Source organism: Vicugna pacos, chromosome 30 (assembly GCF_048564905.1).
Source record: "Vicugna pacos chromosome 30, VicPac4, whole genome shotgun sequence".
Classification (NCBI taxonomy): domain Eukaryota; kingdom Metazoa; phylum Chordata; class Mammalia; order Artiodactyla; family Camelidae; genus Vicugna; species Vicugna pacos.
In genome coordinates this window covers 18,999,620-19,019,180 of record NC_133016.1, presented here as the reverse complement: position 1 = coordinate 19,019,180, position 19,561 = coordinate 18,999,620, and the positions used below count along the sequence as shown (strand labels likewise).

The window sequence follows — 19,561 nt, the reverse complement described above, 5'->3', positions numbered from 1 at the left end:
AGGAATCCTCACTTGGGTTCTTACTCTTGCAAGTGAAGAAATGATGCTCAGAGGCGACTGATTTGGACAACCCAGTGAACACAGAACCTGGTGCTGCTCCAGACCAGAGTCAGGACCGCACTGCTGCAACAGCCATCCGGGCGCCACGCTCCTCTGTGCGACGGCTGTGCGGGAACCTTCTGGACAGGCCTGGGGGACTTTCTTCTGCTCCCCACGGGGACACTCAGCTCCAGGAGGCCACCAGCCCCCTGTGTCATCTCATCCTCCTCTCACTGTCACTCCTGTCCTCGCTCCCTTTTTCCATCCTCCTCTCTACCCATCTGCATGGCTGACCTCCCTTTCATGCCTCCTGCCTCAGCTCAAGCCTCCCCTGCAATTCTTTCCTGTAATACTTGTTCATCCCATGTAGAAGTGTGGTTTTAGAAACACCGTCTTTTTTTTTTTTTTTAACATGTGTTGTTTCTCCTGTTAACTCTCTGAGGACAGAGACTGTCTTCCATTTCTCTGGCATCTGCCAGGGCTTCTTTGGTGACTGTCTGCAAGAATGGGTCACCAACAGTTCCTCCCTCTACCCTTCCCAACAAGAGGAAGAGCCTGGCCAGCCACAACATCTGTCTTGGTCAGCAGAGTGTGGCAGAGGCGACCCTGGGCCAGTTCCGGGACTACATCTTGGAGGTCAGCTGCCACGTAAAGCAGCTCAGGGTGACCCAATTAAAGGTGAGCACACGTGTGCAGAGAGGACCACGCGGAAGAGAGCCAAGGCCGCAGCCACGGGACTGGGCGGGCGTGCATCCTGTAGCCTCAGCCAATACCAGAGGAGCAGAGAGAAGCCGCCCCTGCTGAGGGCTGCCAGGAGGCCTGACCGGCATGACGGGGTGGTTCTTCTAAGCTGCTGAGTTTGGGGGAGGTTGGCTGTACATTGACAGACAAATGAAATAGCTCCACAAACCTTTGCTGACGGGAGGTTTCTGGGTTCTCTGTTCCTGCCACAGGGCCAAGGACATGAACCTTGTCCAGCTGGCGGAAGACCATACCTGGTCCCCTTCTCTTCCAGAAAGTGACCTCCCAGAGCTGGGCTCCGCAGGGCACACCACTCACCAGGTTCTCATTGGTCAGCCGGGAGATCTCCTGCTGGACGCCGAACTCCACCTGGGCCTCCGGGGAGAGCAGGAGCGTCTGGCAGAAGGTCTGCTGCTGCCTGTCCATCTCCTCCCTCAGGGCCTCCACCTGGGCCTTGAGCCCCTCCACCTCCTCCTCATGCTCGCGGCTCTGCGCCTGCAGCTGGGCTTCCAGCAACCTGCACCGGGGGAGGGGGCGGGTGACCGTGGGGCTCGAGTCAGTGTCCCCAAGTAGGGGCCACAGACAGACACATGACAGGGGAGCAGCCGAGCAAGGACACAGCAGCAGCAGCAACTGCACGAAGCCACCGGGATGGACATGGAGGGGAGCAGAAAGCTCACAAGAATCTGCTAAGACAAAGCTCTGCAGACTGAACCCACTGTCAATTGCATATTTTCCCTACAGTAGATTCCCTGCAAGTGTCAGACAGGCAAAAATATTAACCGCTTTCTTTTTATCTTACCACTATTACCCCCACTTCCTCTCTGTATACAATTTCCCCAGTCAGAACAGAAACTAAGACCAATTACAAATTACCTGGGGGGAGGTTTAAAATCAACTGGTGTCATGACAAGAAGCGGAGAAGGCTGGGAAGGAGTTTTGGAAGCCCCTCTGGGAGACACGGAGGCAAGGAATTAAGGAAGGTTTGTAAGCAGCCTCCGCTGTAGGAAGTTAACTAGTGATACAGCCATGGTGCTGTCTTCTTGGACTCAACTACTTGGGCAAACTTTCATCTGAAGTCCCCTCAGTTGGTCACCCCAGCCTCTGCCTGGGGCGCAGGTAAAGACTGGGACCAGAGCTCAGCAGAGGTAGGAGCTCAGCTGCTCCGGCCTCTGGAGGGGGAGGCGCGGCGGCGCCATGTCTTGGCAGGTCTGCTAGTTCTGCTGTCCCTGTGGGAGGTGACATCACCACAAGAGAGGAGGGAGAAAGAGAGAGGGGACTGTCTACACTGTCACGTCCCAGATGGAAGCGACCCATAGCAGCTCTGAGTGCAGCGCTTGGCTCCCGGGGGCTTCCCAGCCAAGTTACACAAGAGAGTGAAGAAATGACAGAGGCCTCACCGCTGTACCCACAAACCACAGGCAGCGTTACCAAAGCAAAGCAATAACGCGAGGATTGTGGGAGATGATTTGGTAATCAGATCATGATTTTTAGAAGACACAGGATATTAGGTAACACCCAGTTTTGGCTGCAACGCACTAAAAGTAATCACGAGTAAGTCATAAATGGAGAGAGAGACTAGGAGCCTGTGGAACTCTGCCCAAAGGATTAGTTCCTGGTTCGTGCTGTTTACTGCTCGCATCTTGTTCTCCGTGTAGACTGGAGGTGGGTGACAGCCCAGGGTTCTGGGCAAGGTCCGAGAATCCCTGCCCAAGCTCAGGCTAGCCACCTCACTCTGCAGGGAGAAAACTCAAACAGGGAGAGGTGTGAGGCCACCGCCAGTGGCAGAGATGGTTCTGGAAGCCAAGTCTCCTGCTGTACAGGGCTATGCCTTCTTTGTTTTATTAATGCACTCATTTGCTTATGTATTAAGCCACATCCAATCCCTCCTTCCCCACCTCCCCCAAAAAACTTCTAGATGGAACGGGAGTCTGATCTTACTGAAAAACAGCCACTAAAACACAAGCAGCAGCTAATGTATACTCCGCGCTTACTACACGGCAGGCGTGTGCAAAGTGGCCCGCCTGTGTTAACCTCCTTCTTCACAGTGACCCGAGGAGGCAGACCCGACCCTGATTCACATTCTACCAGTGACAGAATGGAGCCAAGGTCACGCTGTTCACAGGCTGTGGGGCACATCTGAACCCAGAGCCAAGAGACACGCTGCCCTGAGCACCAGTGGACCTTAACTTTCTTTGGCCAAGAGAGGCTTGTGCCGCTGTAACGAGACCTCCGCTCTGTCATCAGCGGGCAGCACTCGGGAGACGGTGCGTGAGGCGCTGGGCTCCCGGGCGGCTGGCACGGTACTCACGCTGCCTCGCCGAGCCTGTTTCCTCTTTTGGGAAACGAGCCTGAAGACCGCTGCCCCATCTGTGGTTGGGGGTCTCTAAAGCTCAAAGCTATGCCACAGCTCTGAGAAGCCACACGCTGCCAACAAACACGCAACATGACCATCAGGTTGTGTTAATTCTCTGCACGTCTAATCTCTCTGCTAAACTGCTCACCCGGGGCTGAAGGCCAAAGGGCTATGGATTCAGGCTCTGGTATCAAATGGAACTAGGTTCACATTCTGGACTTTCCTCTCAAGCTCCAGGTCTTCGCCCCTGAACGTGCAGGGAGGGTCACACGTGACAACGCTGCAGCCCACTCGGCAGCTGCTGTGCGCTCCAGGCTGTCACTGGGACAAGGGTGCAGCACACGTGCTGGAGGCAGGCAGCGAGGAGGCCTGTGCTTGGAGCGTGACCAGCAGCACAAATGCAGCCGGTGCTCTTGGCTGGTCCTGCAGTTAGGACGGGGCGAGTACGTAGCATGGGAGCAGCACAGACACAGCGACTCCCAGAATTACGTTCGCCTTGTTCCAGAGAGCTGTATGCCTGCTGCTGTATTAACCCCCAGGTCTGCTCCTTCCCTGCAGAGCCGGTGAGCCGACCAGGTGGCTTCTAAGGTTCCACTGAGCCATCAAGTGCTATCACCTGGCCCCCAACAAGCAGCCTCCGCTGACCTGATCCGCACAGCCTGGACACAAAGTGACAGACGGCGAATGCAAGGGGCTACCCACAGCATCCCTGGGACTGTGCCCCTGCACCCACTCCAGCCGGAAAACAATTACGGAGAGACACGAGCAGGCAGGACGAAGCAGACACAGGAAGAAAGGCACGCGTTTGACCTGGCAACTTGCTTTAGGCCTTGGTAGGCCAGGCCGAGCTCTCCATCTTCATTCAAGTATCCCCAGTCCTCAGTCTTGCTAGAAATAAAGGACAGAAAAACAGGGCATCCAGTGTGCAGGGGAGAGACAGGGCAGCAGAGAGGTGGGAAAGTAAGGTGATTGCAGCCGAGGTTCAGAACGGCAGAAGGGAAGGCTCCAGAACACCCAGCTCCCCTCTGTCCCCTCCCGTCACCAGCATCTGGGCACCAACAAACATCACCTCCCCCAGGTCTCCCAGCATCCAGTCACCGTCCTGTGAGGCCCCGTGCTCTCCCGCGGGGCTCACTGACCCCTACCAGGCCAGAAAGAAGCATTAACACACGCTCAGTCTCCGTCCTTCCCTCAACTAGGGCAATCCAGAAAAGAAAGGGAGAGTCGGGAGAGATGCAGGCAGGGCAGGGAGGGGAGGTACCAGCTGTACAGAGCGGGCAGGGCACAGGCGCGGCATCTCTGGGGACATCTAGCTCAATGAGGACAAAAGCAGGAGACTATGCATTTTGCCTGCTTTTTAATGCATGTCTCCTTCCTGTCACTTCCTTAGGGTGTTAAAAAGTATTAACTCATCTCAACTGCAGAGTCTTGCACAAAGAAACAGCTAATAACTTTGTGGCCAGCAGGACGAGAACTGAACTTTCTCCCCTCGACCTTGGGACTTGGGTGCAGTACTCCTATTTACTCAGCTGGGAAAGCAGGAGGCCAGAGGCCCTCCATTGGCGAGCTCTGTGTCCTCTCCATTGGCCCCGTGTGTACCCTATGCCAGCCGCGCGGCTCCTGGAGATGAGGCGCACATCACATGCTCCCCAGCCACGTACCAGCCCCGGGCACACACTCAAGGCCCTTGGAGACCAGCAGGATTGGGTGGTGGGTGGCAGGCAGAGCCCTGCTGTCCCTGCCAGGATTCGGCCCCTCCGTCCCTGCTCCCAGGGGGCCTCTGCTCCTGCTGGTTGGGTCCCAGCTTTCCTGGCAGGAATCAAGAAGCAGGAGCTGCATCCACACTGCTTGCTCTCAGGACCAGCAACCCTCTCCTTTCCAGGGGGAAAACACTCCTCCCCAGGAGCATTTTTAGTGACAGTCAGCCAATGGGTGCCCCTGTGAGGCTGTGTGTGAGGCTGGGCTGTAGCTACCCATTGCAGCCCCCCAAGCTTGGCCTCACAGAGAAGGGCCCCAGCCCCTGTGGGGCTCACACGGGCTGCTTCTTGGGCACAGCTGGTTGCACCCACAGCATGCCTGACCGTCAAGTATCTGAAGAGGGGACGAGGGCAAGACAGCAGTGAGGACGCTTATAGGGCCGCTCCACGGCCTCTGCTCCCTGGTAGCCCTCTACTGTCACGCTGCTGTCCCTCCAGTTGGGTGGTGGGGGGGATACCTCCAACCAGTTTATCCTGGGACCTCTCCTAGTCGGGGCGCCAGCCCCTCTAACGTCTGTAGCCCTCACCCAGGCCTGGCCTCCCCAGGTACGGCCTTTGCTTGTAGACTTTGCCACCCCCTCTCCTGCCCCTGCCATGCTTAGCACTCGGCTGGCCCATGTGTTCTATGCATCCTTGAAACTCCAACAGGCCTGGCTGTGTTGAGCGGGAGCTGATAGCTTAGCACCTTCCCCTTCTCAAGTATTAATGAGGTGGGCAGCCCCATAAAAAGACTGGCAGGACCCCCAGGCAGGGCCACTATTTCTGCCAGCACCATCTGGTTCCCTGGCCCAGAGGCTCTATCTCATTTTTTGCCTCTGAAACAGCTTGCTTACCCCTAAAGTTCTATTGATTCCCTGAGCTCACTCCTGATTGGTTATTTCTCTCCCTCCTGATTTGTCCACTTCTACAAAGCTTGTTCCTAATTAGTCAACTTTTGTTATACCTTATTTGGATATGATGTTGCAAAGTGTAAACTCGCAGCCTATAAAAGCCTGTGTAAACCTACAGATGGAGTCTAGAGCTTGGAGTGTTAACTCCTCTGGGCCCACTGGTGTAATAAACCTGAGTTCTCCAAGTCTCTGAGTGCTGCTTGGTCTCTCGCCTGGATCCACATTGCTGTCACAACTGAGCTGTTAACACCCAGCTGTAACATTGAGCCGTAACACGTTTTTCTGCAACATTAACATGTACATGTAACTCATGCTTTTAAGCGGCTACTGAGCTAGCACACTGACCTAGACGGCGGTTCACTGGGACCAAATCCAGGCACAGCTGTGGTCATTTGTGGGTGGGACCCAGAGGTGGGCGCATCCTTGCTGAAGGGGCCTGGAGGATCCTTTCCTCCAGCTAGCTCGCTTCCACCCATGGAGAGACACCGAGGTGATTTCCCACCTGACACCGACACCCGGGCTAGACCCCAGGTGGTCTCCTGGCCTTGCTCTCAAGCTGGTTCCTGACTCACATTGGCTGGCCCCTCAGACCCTGAGGACAGGCTGCCGGGCCTCTGAGGGTCCCTGTGTTCCCACAGCTCCCATGAAGGCAGATCCCCTCTCCAGGGGGTCGCACGTGAGTTGCTGAGCTATACAGGGAGAACATCAGCATTAATCCCAGTTCAGAGGGAGGTACTCACGGAATCCTTAATCCTGTAACATGCCAGGCATTATGCACAAAGATAAAAGTAGAGAACTGTGTAGCCCAGTCGCCACACAGTACTCACAAAATCAGGCACATGAGTAAATTAAAAACCAGCCATCCAGCTCCAGACCCATCTTCTGTTCCAGATGAACAAGTCCCTCCCTCTCCTCTGACACCACTGAGGGCAGAGGCTGGGGAGGGAGTGCCACCTGGTGGTCTCAGAAGGAAAATCCCAAACAAGCTCACAGGAATTTACTTTTTAAAATGTAAGCCCTTGATGTCACTTAGTATCAACACGTATGTGTTGACATATGTCCTGTGTATGTCCCACTGTGCTGAACCTTGTTTCCAAAGAGACCACAGGCACACACATGAATAAGCAGCGAGTAGAGTCTCCGACTGCAGGAGGCAGCAAGACAGAGCCCTGTGGGAACCGGCTGGGGCCCCTGAAGGCAGCTCCCCTCTGCTAACAAGCTCCCGGCCAGGGCCTGTCCTACACACCCCAGGCCTGTTTCTTAGATGTAAAGTGAAAGTGCACCGCTGAATTATCTGAGGTTCCCTCCAGGTCTATAGTCACACAGCCCAAACTGTGAATGTCACGTCCCAGGAAAGGCCTGGGATAATATTCCTCTCCCTCTGCAGACGCTGTGAAAACTAGGACCCAGCCACCGTCCCTCCACCCAGCGTAAGGACCTGCCGCCCTGTGGACAGAAGCAGGCAAGGTTCCTGCCGGCTCGGAGGTGGTGGGCTTCCCACTTCTACAAAGACCACTTTGTGCTCCGAGGATGTTCTCATTTCTGTGCTTCACACTCAGACTTTCTACCCAACTGCCCAGGAGATTCCGGGATCTCAGAGAAATGGGAGGCGGAAACCCCAACACCATGAATGAGAGGGGAATGTTGAAACTACAGACCTGGCCACTTGGGGGGAACTCTCCATGGATAAATGTGGTTGTGCCACGGAATCCAGCAGACAGAAATTGTGCTGATGGCTCAGGACCAAGAGATTTGGGGAAACATAGGGAATGATCACCCCCGAGGAGAAAGCTGAGAGCTGCGAGCCAGGGGCAGCTCAGGCACACTTGTGAGCGGAGCTGAGCAGTGGAATCAGTGCCTCCCCTCCTCCGCCAGGCCAGCAGGACACCCTGCAGCAGCCGGGGCTCAAGGCCAAATGAAGCATCAACTCCAAGCCCACCGTAAGGCGGCTGCACATACCCCTTCCTGGTTAGACAAGGTCTCCACTCTCCCGCGCAGGCCTGTTAGGGGATGAGTGCCAACCCCAGGTCCACCTGCCCAAGCCCAGGTGGCAACAGCACAGCTGCTCTCTGTGCCGAGGACCTGCTGTTGTTGCCCAGCACCTGCTGGGTGGTCAGGGCCTGCAAGGAGGTTTCCGAGGACCCAAGGAAAGGTCCAAGAATGCACCCTACTCCTTGCTCTGGAGTTCCACAGGCTTGGCAAGGCCTGGGTAGAAATGGCCAGTGGCCAAAGGAACTTGTTTCTGGAGCCAGACCTGAGCCTTGGTCACTCCCGCCCACCTCACTATGTGACCTGAGTGCAAGCCAGAGGCGAGGCCAGCCCCAGGGCAGCAGGAACTGCTGTCTCCCCGCCCACTTGCCCGTCTCTCCCGGGAAGACCCTGATGGCAGCTCTGAGAAGAAGGCCTCTCTGAACACCCAGCCTGTCTGCGGCCACTTGTTTCTGGGGCACAGACCAGCCGTCTCTTTACTTTTGTTCTGCCATTTATAAGATGGTAATAATGATGCTGGTTTCTCTTAGTTCCCAGGGTGTGAAATGAAGGCGCTTTCGGAAGCCAAGTGCCGTACACATCCCTGTGGCTATTCTCAGAGCAGGCCCTCCACACTGGCTTTTCTCCAGATTCGAAAACAAAGGAAGACAGAGTTGCAAAGATCAAAAAAGAACTATAAACTATGAAAGTTAGCAACTGAAAAAGTTCTGACCTTGGGACCAGTAGAGGGAGGGGCTATGATTGGGTGGGAGTAGGTGGATCTGCTGGGATTCATGGAATTGGAAGAGAGACAAACCCACAAATGTCATTGCCAGGTGCGGCAGGCGCTGGGGAACCAACCAGGTCCTCCCTCTTGCCCTCCCCGAGGCAGCGGCTCCTTTCTGTGCTTAACTCGGTTTCTCAGGCTATTAGTTTCCTATTATACCCTGGGCTTGCAGGGAACCGAATTATTTTAAGATATAAGAAAAGCGATTTTTATTTTATCATCGTCATCATTATTGCTGCAAAGGAAGGCAAACCCAGGGCATTAAGCATTCCCTGGGAAAAACCTATACTTGGGACTGGATCCCTGACAACCATTTGGATGAATAAAAAGGGAGCTGATTACAGTGACGGCTCATGAAGATCAGAAAGATATGCACACTCACTTGTCAGGACCAAGCTGGCCTGATTCCTTCTTTTTTTAAAAAAATTTTTAAATATCACCTGTGCTCTTTTCCCTTATTCATCTCATTTCTTATCTTCACCCAAGATAATTTAAAATGACTAAATCTTGACTTCAGTTTTGGCATTCAGAGATTCAGCTTCATTTCCTTTTCTCTCAGAAATAAATTGAGTTTCCTCCTGGGGGCCTGTTAAAATACCTTCACCTTCTGATCTCCTACGCCGTGGGCGGGAGGCAGCCCTGCCTGGGAGTCTGGCCTTTCGGATTCTATCGTGACTCAGACTCAGGCCAGTTGTGAGCCTGAGAGCTCAGTTTCCTCGCCTCCAGAAAGGGAGGCTAGATTAGGAGACCTGGGGATCAAAGCCTCAGGAAGTGCTCACATCACTGTGACACGCCTGCAGACATGTGCATGCTGCCCTGTCAGTAGCGCCACCTACTGACAACTTCTGGATGCACGTACTGTGATCAGCAGTTTTGAAGAAATGCTTAATGACTGATTGGTGTTCAATTAGCTGAGGGAAGAGAGAAACGGAGCCAGAGAAAAGGCCACATTGCCCACGGGGCATAAGGAGGTAAAGGTAGTGACAGTGGCTATAACAGCACTGATGTTTACTGCTCTGAGGGCTTTGCACAGGATAACCTCATCGTGGTCACCACCTGCGGCACACTGCTCTGACTGTCCCCAGTTCACAGATGAGGAAACTGAGGCACTGAGCGGCTGTGAAGCAGTGACACACTCAAGGCTCTGCTGCACTACCCCGGGTCCCTATTCCATCCTGCATCCCCGGGGCCCTGCTGCTTGCATCAGACAGTCACTCTCTTTTGCCTTAACCCTGGGCAGCTCATCCTGGAGGGGGAACCAGAGGTGGTCTGTTCACTGAAATCCAGGGAAGTCTCATTTTAGCCAAGAAGAGATGGAATTCTCCCATCCAACCTCTACAGTGCCTAACTCTGAAGTGATTGCGCGTGGGGCCACCCCGGTGTACGCCCACTGGCCGAGCTGGGCGAAGATGGCAGTGAGGTGACAGCTAGAGCAGGCCCCGCCTATGACTCAGTGGGCTCGCCGTGTGCCTCCTTCCGTTCCACCGAGAAGTCACTCCCAGCCAGTCCTTCCCTTTCCTCCTGTCCAACCTCCCAGAGCACCTTCCCCAGTGTTTTTCAGAGGACCTGGGTTCTGGACGCTCCAGCTATGTTATGGAGTCCTGCTGAAGCTAGCAGTAGCTTCCAAGCGCGTGAGACTCACTGAGGCTGCTCCTCATTTATCTCTAGACCAAGTTTCACCCTGACGCTGAGCGCAGGTCTGGGCCTGAGGAGCAGCCTCGTGTACCAGGCTGGGCAGGGCCCCTCCCTGTCGCCTCTTCCAGGCTCAGTTACTGCGGGGTGCGACCTACCGGTTCGTCTGGCAGACCCCGTGGTAGGCCTCGATAGCATCTTCCTGATCCACGTGCTTTTCACTGTTAGGCCAGCTGGTTCTGGCATTGATGTTCGGTTCCTAGAAGGTCCCAGAATGAAAACTAAGTATCTCTAGTTAATACAAACAATTGCCATAAAGTGACTACACACAGAGGCATTAAAACAAGCCTCTGGGAAAAGACGAAGGCCCAGGAAGTTTGACCCAGGCAGAAATGTGATTTTAAAGATCCCAGTGCAAGAGTCGGTACACAGAAGGTCTGGCTGTGGAGGCACGGAGTGCGGCGTGGTGGGGGAAGGAGGCGAGGACAGTGTCCCTGGAGGAGAAAGCACCCAAATCCAGAAGATGTGCTGAAGTCTGTCTCAGTTTTGACTCCACACTCAGTGCTGCTGACCTGCCCCAGCCCCGTCGCACCCCAGGGCCCATGCCCAGCGTGGCCCAGGTGGCCTCCGGCCCCTGCCTCCCGCTCCGCAGCCTGTGCAGGAGGTGGAAACACTGGAACAAAGGCTTAGCTGGACCTGCTGCCCTGGGAGGGCCACAAGGGAGGAGGGACTTTCTCTACTTTGGAAACAAAGCAAGTAGCAAGGGGCAAGGTGTGAGCTGGAAAACCAGGCCAAGGGGGCTGCTCAGGCTGTGGCCCTGGTTTCCTCTAATTCTGTGCCTTGTTCTTTTTGAACACATTCCTACTGAGTAACTTCACAGGATTCTAGAAACTTCCAGCGAAGTCTCCCATGGAAAGTCACGCTGAGAGGACAGTGAGTCGCTTGCTCTGCTGTTAGAACAGACTCCAGAGCAGAAGACTCCGCCCTTTTAGGTTTAACACCCCCCCCCCAGTAAAGGCATGAGAGAAAACACCTCCCCCCAGGGCCGCCCCCAACAGGCCCGTCTGGTTACCGGGCTCCTGCCGGCCAGGCGGCGCTGGTCGGCGCTCACGATCTGGGTCCGCAGGATGAGCACCTCCTCCTTGCGCACCTCCAGCTCCTCGTGGGCCACCCTGAGCTGGTTCAGCAGGAGGCTGTAGCCGTCGGGGGCGCCTCGGGCGGCGGTGTGCTCGGAGGCTTGGTCGGCCACGGCTTTCCTCAGCTCGTTCAGCTCATTCTTCAGCTTCTTGTTCTCCGACTCCAGCTCCTGCCTCTGGAAGGCAGCCCGGAGACACCCTCCATCACCGCCTGGATCCCCCAGGCGGCCTCCTCCCCGCCTTCCTTAACCACCTGCTGACCTCCTGGGAAGCTAAGAGCAACCTTCCCGCTTTAACAAAGGGACCCACAGCAGAGCTTCTGATGACGTCAGCAAGCAGCCAAAGTTGGGGTCTGGATTTGAACCCACAACCCCAAGCTAACGGGGTCAAGGATCTGACACGATGCCTCTAAGGTCTCGTTCCCCTAAGTGATTCGATGGTGTTTGTACTTCTAAGCATGATTTGGCTATAAAACCCTTCCTTGTGGAAGCACCGGGTTAATAATTTTAAACAACATTTTAACACAGGACTTCCTAGAACTCCAATATGTTAGTGTACTTTTTGACTTTCCAAGAGAGACTAAGAAATGCCGGATATCCTAAATTCATTTGTCTAGAGAGACCCCTCTTTCTTCTAAGGAACATCACACGGCCTAATGTTTTGGAGAATGTACCAAGACCATCGTTTTGGTCATGCAGAAAGTCACCAGCTGGCAATGCTACCAGAGAAAAAAAATTGCCTGTATACAGAGTCAAAAATACCAGTGAAACTCAATTTTGCGATGTATTTAAAATTTTCTAGGTAAAATGTTCTGCTCTGTGTTTGAGATGAAGTCAGACAATTTACAGTCTGATAATTATATATAAACTGCTGATAGAACTCTGGAATATACAGGACTCAAAATTTCCCACAGGAAAGCAAGAACATGGATAAGTGGGCACTGGCTGCACTTTCTTTACAGAGCCGGTGCTTCGCTGATGGACTGGAACGTGGGTGCCAAGCTGAGGGGGCAGCGGGATCCCGGCAGGGCAGATTAAAGCACAGATTGCTGGACCCTCCAGCCCCCAAGAGCTTCTGATTCAGCTGGAGCCCAAGAATCTGTATTTCAAGCACGTTCCCAGTGACGCTGCTGGTCCCAGGACCAGTCCTGGAGACCCACGGGGGCTGGGCCATTTTACCAGCTTTAAAATGATGGGTGAGCTTGATGCCCCAATAGCCTAAGGAGGTCACGTGTTCCTTTCCCACCTCTGGGGCTAAGCCTTCCTCAGGAAGGCAGCTGAAGAATGGCATACAGAGGGCCCTGTAACAGGCATCTATCACAGCAAGAGACTCCCCCTGCCCCGTGGAAGGGTTTAAATCTTTTAAATATCATATGAGGAAAATAAGTCTAATCAGTATTTCAGAAAGGAAAACCCTACAAAGCACTGTCTCCTTATACCACGAGTGTGGCCCTAGTTGTTCAGAAAGCTACAGGAATGGTTCAGGGCTGTTTTCCTGAGCAGTATGACTGTTACCGGAGTCGTTTGTGGTCCTGTAAGTGGGCCCAGACTGACCGACCCTGGCAGACTGGATACATGCCCAATTCCCAAGTCTCCGGGAAAGAGGACAGGGGAGTGAAGATGCTCTATCTAATGCTGCTCTTCCGTACACGGTTCACCGGGAGAGCCCTCTCCGTGCATCTCTCCATGCTAGTCTGGGTTGTCCTCAAAGTGAATTCACTCCACTGGCCACATTTTATTTTAACTGAAACTGTATCAGGTAGTAAGACACATATGACATAACAAATATTTGGCCCCTCGCCCTGGTTCCTGGCAGAGCTTTTAAAGCTCTTGAAACTTCCCAGCGTCAGGGGTGAAAGGAACGTCTTTTGTTATATTTGGTGTTAGTCCCTGGTTCCTGGCACAGAGCTCCTAAGTGTTACAGGGGTTAGAGCTGTCTTGTGTTATTCATAGTAACCCCTTTCAACCCCAGCAGAGTTGATGCCAAGATGACTCCAGGAGGTTGGGGGCCGGCTGCCAGAGGAACCAAGCTATGGAGCCTTCAGCCCCACCCATCGGCCTCGGAAAGGGAGGAGGAGGGCTGGAGGCTGAATTAAACGCCAAAGGCCAAGGATTTAATCAACCATTCCTGTACTGGGGGCGGTTTCGGGTGGGTGAAGGTAGAGGTGTGGGGAGAGGGCTGGAAGCTCCAGGCTGCTCCCACACACCTTGCCCCTCTTCCATTTGGCCTTTCCTGGGCTGTATCCTTCAGAGTAAAGCAGTAACCGTAAGTCAAATGCTTTCCTGAGTTCTGTGAGCCGGTCTAACAAATGGTCAAACATGGTGGGAACCCATAATTGTAGCAAACTTCTGGGGACTCACTAACGTGACGGGCATGTGAAGTGGGGCAATTTTGGAGAGCCCCTAACCAGCAGGGTCTGTGTTAGCTCTGGGCAGTTTGTGGCAGAACTGAATTACATTGCAGGACACCTAGCTGGTGTCCAGAGAACTGGAGAACGGCTTGGTGTGGAACTCAAATTTTGTGTCGGGGTGTCCTGCAGAGAGGGAGCAGGGTCCTCCTAGCATATACTATAGTTCCTACACCTCAGGTCCTGGGGTAAATACAGACTTTCTTTCATCTCAGAGATGAAGAAACTCAGTGCGGGAAGAGGACTGCGTGCCTGCGGCTCCCTCATTGGCAGCCGGGAGCTTGGGACGGATCTGCCGCTGCCCAGCCTGCGTCACCAATCCTCCAAGGGAGACAGTTCAAGGAAGCTCGCCTTCCAGGAATCTCACCTTCAGACTGTTGTAGGCCAGATCTGCATCCTGGTCCAAATCTAGGTCATTCTTTGGTTGTTCCACCTGCACAGATAAAGAGGCAGAGCTGAGCGCGGACTTCAGGGCAGCTGTTCCGCAGGAGGGTTTCCAGCTACGGTCAAGGCGTGCTTGCTTTGCCCTTGCACGGGAACCCAGCACTCCCATCCCCCGTATGCCCACTTCCTTCCTGCCTCGGAAACGCAGCTCACTCCCGGGGCCACCACGAAGCTCTCCATAAATAACTCCCTCCTCGCCCCTACGTAACTTGATTCATAGGATCTTTACAAGCACCCACGGGGTGAATGTGCATAACGCTGTGTCCCGTACAAAGACACACTCAAGTCCTCGCTCCTGCTACCTGTGACTGTAATCTAATTTGGAAACAGGGTCTTTGCAGATGTAAGAAGGGGAGAAGACACCCACACAGGGAAGAACACCACGCTAACTGAAGATGGAGGCAGAGACTGGAGTTCGGCAGCTGCAAGTCAGAACGCCAACGGTTTCCAGGAGCCCTAGACGCTCGGAGAGAGGCATGGAGCAGATCATCCCTAAAAGCCTCCAAGAGAGCACGACGGCCCTTTTGACACCTTAATTTCTGACCTCTGCTCTCAGAACTACGAGAGAATAAATCCGGGTTGTTTTTAGCCATCTAGTTTGCGGTCCTTTGTTTTGGCAGCCCTTGGAAACTAGCATGGCTAGATTTGCGTGCCTGTTAAGAAGGTTAATATATGTTAATCATGTACTTATTAGGAGGTTAATGAGCTCCTCCTAGGTTTCTGGGATGCGTGTGTACACATTATATTCTATTTTCCCAACTAAGTCCTCTGAGCACCTCGTGGAGAAGCCTGCTGCCTCCACATCACTCCCACGGGGAGTCCGACGGCGGGCCCGCTACGGTGCACCACGCACGCCGGCTGACGCCGCGCCTGCAGAGCTGGTGGGGGTGGACGGCGACGTGAGCCGTCAGGACTCAGCTGAGCCAGGGGCTCCTGCAGCTGTCTGGCAGCTATCGGACTTGACGTGTCCAATGAGAAGGGGTAGAAACGTCTTCATAAATGGTTAACTGCTTGGGGTGATTTCAAGTAGTGGGCGATAGTCCCTGATAAGATGAGTTTTTAGAGCTAAAACCTGGCAGTGCTTAATTAGCTTATCCACAGCGCTGGTGACCTGAAGTCCAAGGTAAGGCCACCACCGGCTGTGGGTGGGTCAGGTGCGCCCCAGGCTTGGAGACTGGGGATGGCTCTGAGCCCCTCCTGCAGGCCCTTCCAGGCCAAGGACCACTGCACTGTTTCCAGCCCGCAGCCCGGGAAAACAGCTCTCCAGGGTACCAGTCTCTGCCCCATCTCCCGCCACCCCCGGTGGTAGGAGAGGTGACTGCTCGGGGTCAGCTCGTAGCCTGCTGCCCCGCGGAGAGGCCTGCCCTTGTGTTCTACGTGGCACGGGTTTGCCACATGACCACAGATTACTGTTGAGCACATTAGGTTCTTGGAAAATGGAGATCATCTGTTCAGATCTGTGGAGCTGTATTAAGGTGGACTGGCAATTATGTTTCTAAGTGGACAGTGCACTGGAATCCCTCAGGTAACCACGGTGACTTTGTGAGGCCCAGGGACGGGGAGTTGGATGGATAGGAAGTCAGATACACGGTCAGCCTGGCTGGCCGTCCCTGGGCCCCATCCTCACATCAGGCTCAGTCACTCCCCCACTCACAGACTCCCTACAGACTTCCCAGTCATCCCCCATTCAGGGCCTGGCCCCGTCTGTAAGTGAGATCTTGGCCATGTCGCTCCAGAAGAAAGACCCAAGTGGCTCAAAATTCCTCTTGGGACCGAGGGCAGATGCAAGCACAGGAGCCCTGAAAGCTGGGCGTCAGGGTTTCTGCAGTGGGAGCCCACACTCTCCTCTGCCCCACTTCCGCCCTTCTTACTGCGCTCTGGAAGAAACAGTCATTCTTCTTAAACAGAGATCCTCGATCCTCGTCACAGGGCTGCGCACCAGGCCTGCAGTTCTACCCCGTGCTCAGCGATTATTTTTTAATGGGAGAACTATCATTTTTTAAAATTTGGTATCAAGACAAGCAGAAGTCCTAAAGCCAAGATTCGAAAATGGTTTGGCATTTCCGTGGTGGGTCTGCCCAGAGAGCCTGTCTTCAGGGGCAGCGGGGCGGCTGGGAACTTGGACGCCAAGCGCCGTCTGATGTCTGTGCAGCTTTCCATCTCCTTGATTTGTACTCGCCTGTCAGAGCAGCTTCTCCTCTAATTGAACGAGTCATTTATAAACCTAATCTTTTCGCTCTCCATTCTGAATCTAATCCACCTGAGAGATTTAAATCCATCAGCAAGATTTACTCCTCCCCCACCGCTACTTACTGCTCAGGCAAAAACCCAAGAATTTACCAGTAATACAGATCAGCATCTGTATCCTATCTGATTGGAAAGGGAAGTCGGGTGTTAACCAAAGGAGACAGGAGTAGGGGATGGAGCTGGGGAGGGGGGCTGAGGGTGCAGAGAGGACATCGACCCTCACAGTGGGCGATGCAGGCCTGAGAACAGACCAAAGGCCTTTTATAAACGCACTGTGAGGTCAGCGAATGATGTGCTCCATGCCAGAAGTGGCCTCGTATCCCATTAGAAGTGGTCCTGACAAGAAAGGGCTCTCATCTCTGCATCGCTGCTGACTGTGGCGGGCTCTCTGCCCCTGCAGCACCGCTCTGTCTGTGCTCAGCCTTGCATTTATTTCAGTACTACTGATGTTATTTTTCATCTTTCACCTGTGTCATGTCTGGTCTTTCTGAACTAGGTCACACATTCCTCAAACGTGTAATCTAGTCAACCTGGGGCTTCCCCTTACGCCGGTATCCCCTGATTTAATCAGCACTTTGAAGCCCTCTAAGAGCTTGGCACCAGCACAGCGCTGGGCGTAGCACAGGTGCCCAACGGGTCCCTGAGATGGAGTGATACATCTGGGGACACTAAGGTTTCAAACAGTATCTTTTCAAGACCCAAGATACTGATGACAATGTGGACTGCGGCGAGGGTGCAGTCCTGGGAAAGGGGGGTGAGTGACTGCAAACTTGGTCTGCCCTGACCCCACAGGGTTAAACTCAAGTCCACGCCAGCTTCCAGGTATGAAAGGGCATCAGTTTTTCTCTAAGATTAGACTTCTGCCCAGACAGATGACCCTTGAACAACACAGGTTTGAACTGTACGGGTTACAGTATGTTCTCTGCCACCCAGCACCAGCAGGACCCCACGTGGCCGCGCCCAGCCCTGTGAGCGCTGGCAGGAGTGAGCTGGGTCATTCTGACGCCAGCACCTCTGGGCACCGTTCTGCGGGCCCACGGCCCCTTCACGCACCGGGACTTTCTTGCCGTCCTGCTGTTCTCTCTTCTCCAGCTGCACCTGTAGCTTCTTTCTCTCCTGCTCAAGCTCCCTCACCCTCTTCTGTAGCTTCAGGAAGACTGTCATGTCCATGGCCGCCTTCTCCAGGCCGATCTCCTGCCAAGGAACACGAGGGGCAGAAGAGGTCTGAATAGCACAGATGCCTTAGCGAGTAGGCAGCAGCCTCACTGTCGGTCTGTCAGCTGTCCTGTCCTCCCTCTCCCTCCTGAACATCAATCCACGCCTCAGATACAAAGCCAAGGCCAACCAACCGTCATTGCCAATGTGATAGTTGGCGCTCCAGGCTCATCATGTCTAGATAGCATGGGAGGCTCCGCCATTTGTATTCTGCCTGTATGAGCCACTCAGAATGACTGGTCATGTATCCCAAGGACAAATGGATAAAGAAGCAGCCATTTTACTTGGAAGTTTGAAGAGCTCACTTCTGGAAAACGGTCTTACACTAGAAAAACTGTAAAACTTCCTGATGAAGGATCGATGTGGTTACTAACCACTGTAAATGTGCTGTCAACCACCACTTGACTGCACCTTGAAACAGAACCAACACTTGTCCTGCCATGGAACCCATTTACCCAACAGATCCTAAGGCACAGTTTCCCAGTAGCTCTCTTCCTTCAGATTCATGCCCGGTTTCTCCTCCAGGGCCTGTACGTGCAGGTGTGCATGTACACACACGTGGCTCTGCACAAGCATATCCATGTGGATTCTCAAAGTACATGTGTGTACATATATGAAAACATAATTTGGTTCAGCCAGCACCTAACGAGTGCTCCATGCTGAGCCAGCATGATGCTCGCTGCTCTGGCCAGTCCCAAGAAGCAGCCTCAGCTTCCTCGAAGAATATAAATCCACGGATGGAAGTGCTTACGTCTGCACATAAACAAACAACTGGGTGGTGCATCTGGAGTTCAGGCTGACCAAAGCCTCCGAGACCCAGATTTAGGAGACTGCAAAGCAAAACCAAGGGCCTGAAGCCAGCATTTATGAAACTGTATAGTAAGTGCATGGCGGTGGGCAGCAAACCACAGCTAACTGTCCAGCACGCAGACCTTTCCCCGGGTGACCTCCTTTTCTATCCTTCCACCATTTATTCCATCGCTCGCCGACTCTCAGCATCCTTCACTTCCCTTTACAGCACTTAACAGTACTTGCTTTTTCCATCAACTGACCAGTGTCCAACTCTCCATGAGACAAGCTCCGTGAGGGCAGGGACCTTCTCTGGCTCGGTCACTGCTGCTCCTCCAGCACCTGCCAGCAGTGCCCGGCACAAGGACATGCTCAGAGCACGTTTGTTTTTATAACCGTCTCTTTTCCACATCTGTCTTCACGTGCTTCATTAGGGTTTGTGTGCTTGTGATTTTCTGCTTTTCAAATGCCAGAGGAAAAATCGTGTGTCTGCATACCTTTGATAAAATTACAGACCATAAAGACCACTGTGGGCTTCATTACTTAGTGACTCCAGGAGGCTATTACTGACAAAGATGCAGTCATTCAGCAAATATCTGTTGTTTCAAGTATTGGTTGCTGGCCTCTAATTTTATCCAGCTTCTAAGGCAAGGGGCACATTTTCTTGTGCATCTATCTGTTGATAATACTATGTGCACTGTGATACCAAATGGGGATGATAAGTTACCCCTCTTTTAATGACTTAGCTGTTTTACCTCTTTGCAGTGGGTCCTCAGTTTTGCAAGAGGAATCAGGGATCTTACTTTATGGAGAGTGGGTGGGATGAACGATAATGTATCACCTTGCTCAGTAACTACTGACTCCAGAGAACCATCTATAAGCCCACTGCAGTCCGAGTGCCCTGCTGTCAGGAATGAGCCTCCGGCGCTGTGATCACCAGAAACACGTCAGCGGGGTCGGGGCTCCGCACAGGCCACAAGCCCTCCCTCTGAAGCACAGACAGCAGCCACGAGCCTGCCTCACTCACCTCTACCTGTTGGAGGGCATCCTCTGTGTCTCCGACCTCAGATGTGGAGATGGAGGGGTAATTAGAGTCAGATTCTAAGCTACTCTGGTTTGACGGGTTCCGCCTGTGGCCTGGGGTTTGCTGTTC

The 19,561-nt window shown here is 53.6% G+C and overlaps 1 protein-coding gene and 1 long non-coding RNA gene across 4 annotated transcripts in view; one reads left to right on the top strand and one right to left on the bottom strand.

Moving 5' to 3' along the window:
- The window catches only part of LOC107033658 (uncharacterized), a 96,976-nt gene extending 91,008 nt beyond the window's left edge, over window positions 1–5,968 (top strand). For both annotated transcript variants that reach the window (XR_012065760.1, XR_012065761.1), the window contains exon 5: window positions 3,695–5,968. This is a non-coding gene — a long non-coding RNA (uncharacterized lncRNA). The remainder of the gene's footprint in view (window positions 1–3,694) is intronic.
- Window positions 1–19,561, bottom strand: part of MYO5B (myosin VB) — a 289,752-nt gene that overhangs the window by 15,311 nt on the left and 254,880 nt on the right. For both annotated transcript variants that reach the window (XM_072952259.1, XM_072952258.1), the window contains exons 25-30: window positions 19,436–19,555; window positions 17,458–17,598; window positions 14,081–14,146; window positions 11,243–11,482; window positions 10,329–10,429; window positions 1,099–1,297 (exon numbers count right to left, since the gene is read on the bottom strand). In XM_072952259.1, the coding sequence (XP_072808360.1) occupies window positions 1,099–1,297; window positions 10,329–10,429; window positions 11,243–11,482; window positions 14,081–14,146; window positions 17,458–17,598; window positions 19,436–19,555 (867 nt within the window). The remainder of the gene's footprint in view (window positions 1–1,098; window positions 1,298–10,328; window positions 10,430–11,242; window positions 11,483–14,080; window positions 14,147–17,457; window positions 17,599–19,435; window positions 19,556–19,561) is intronic.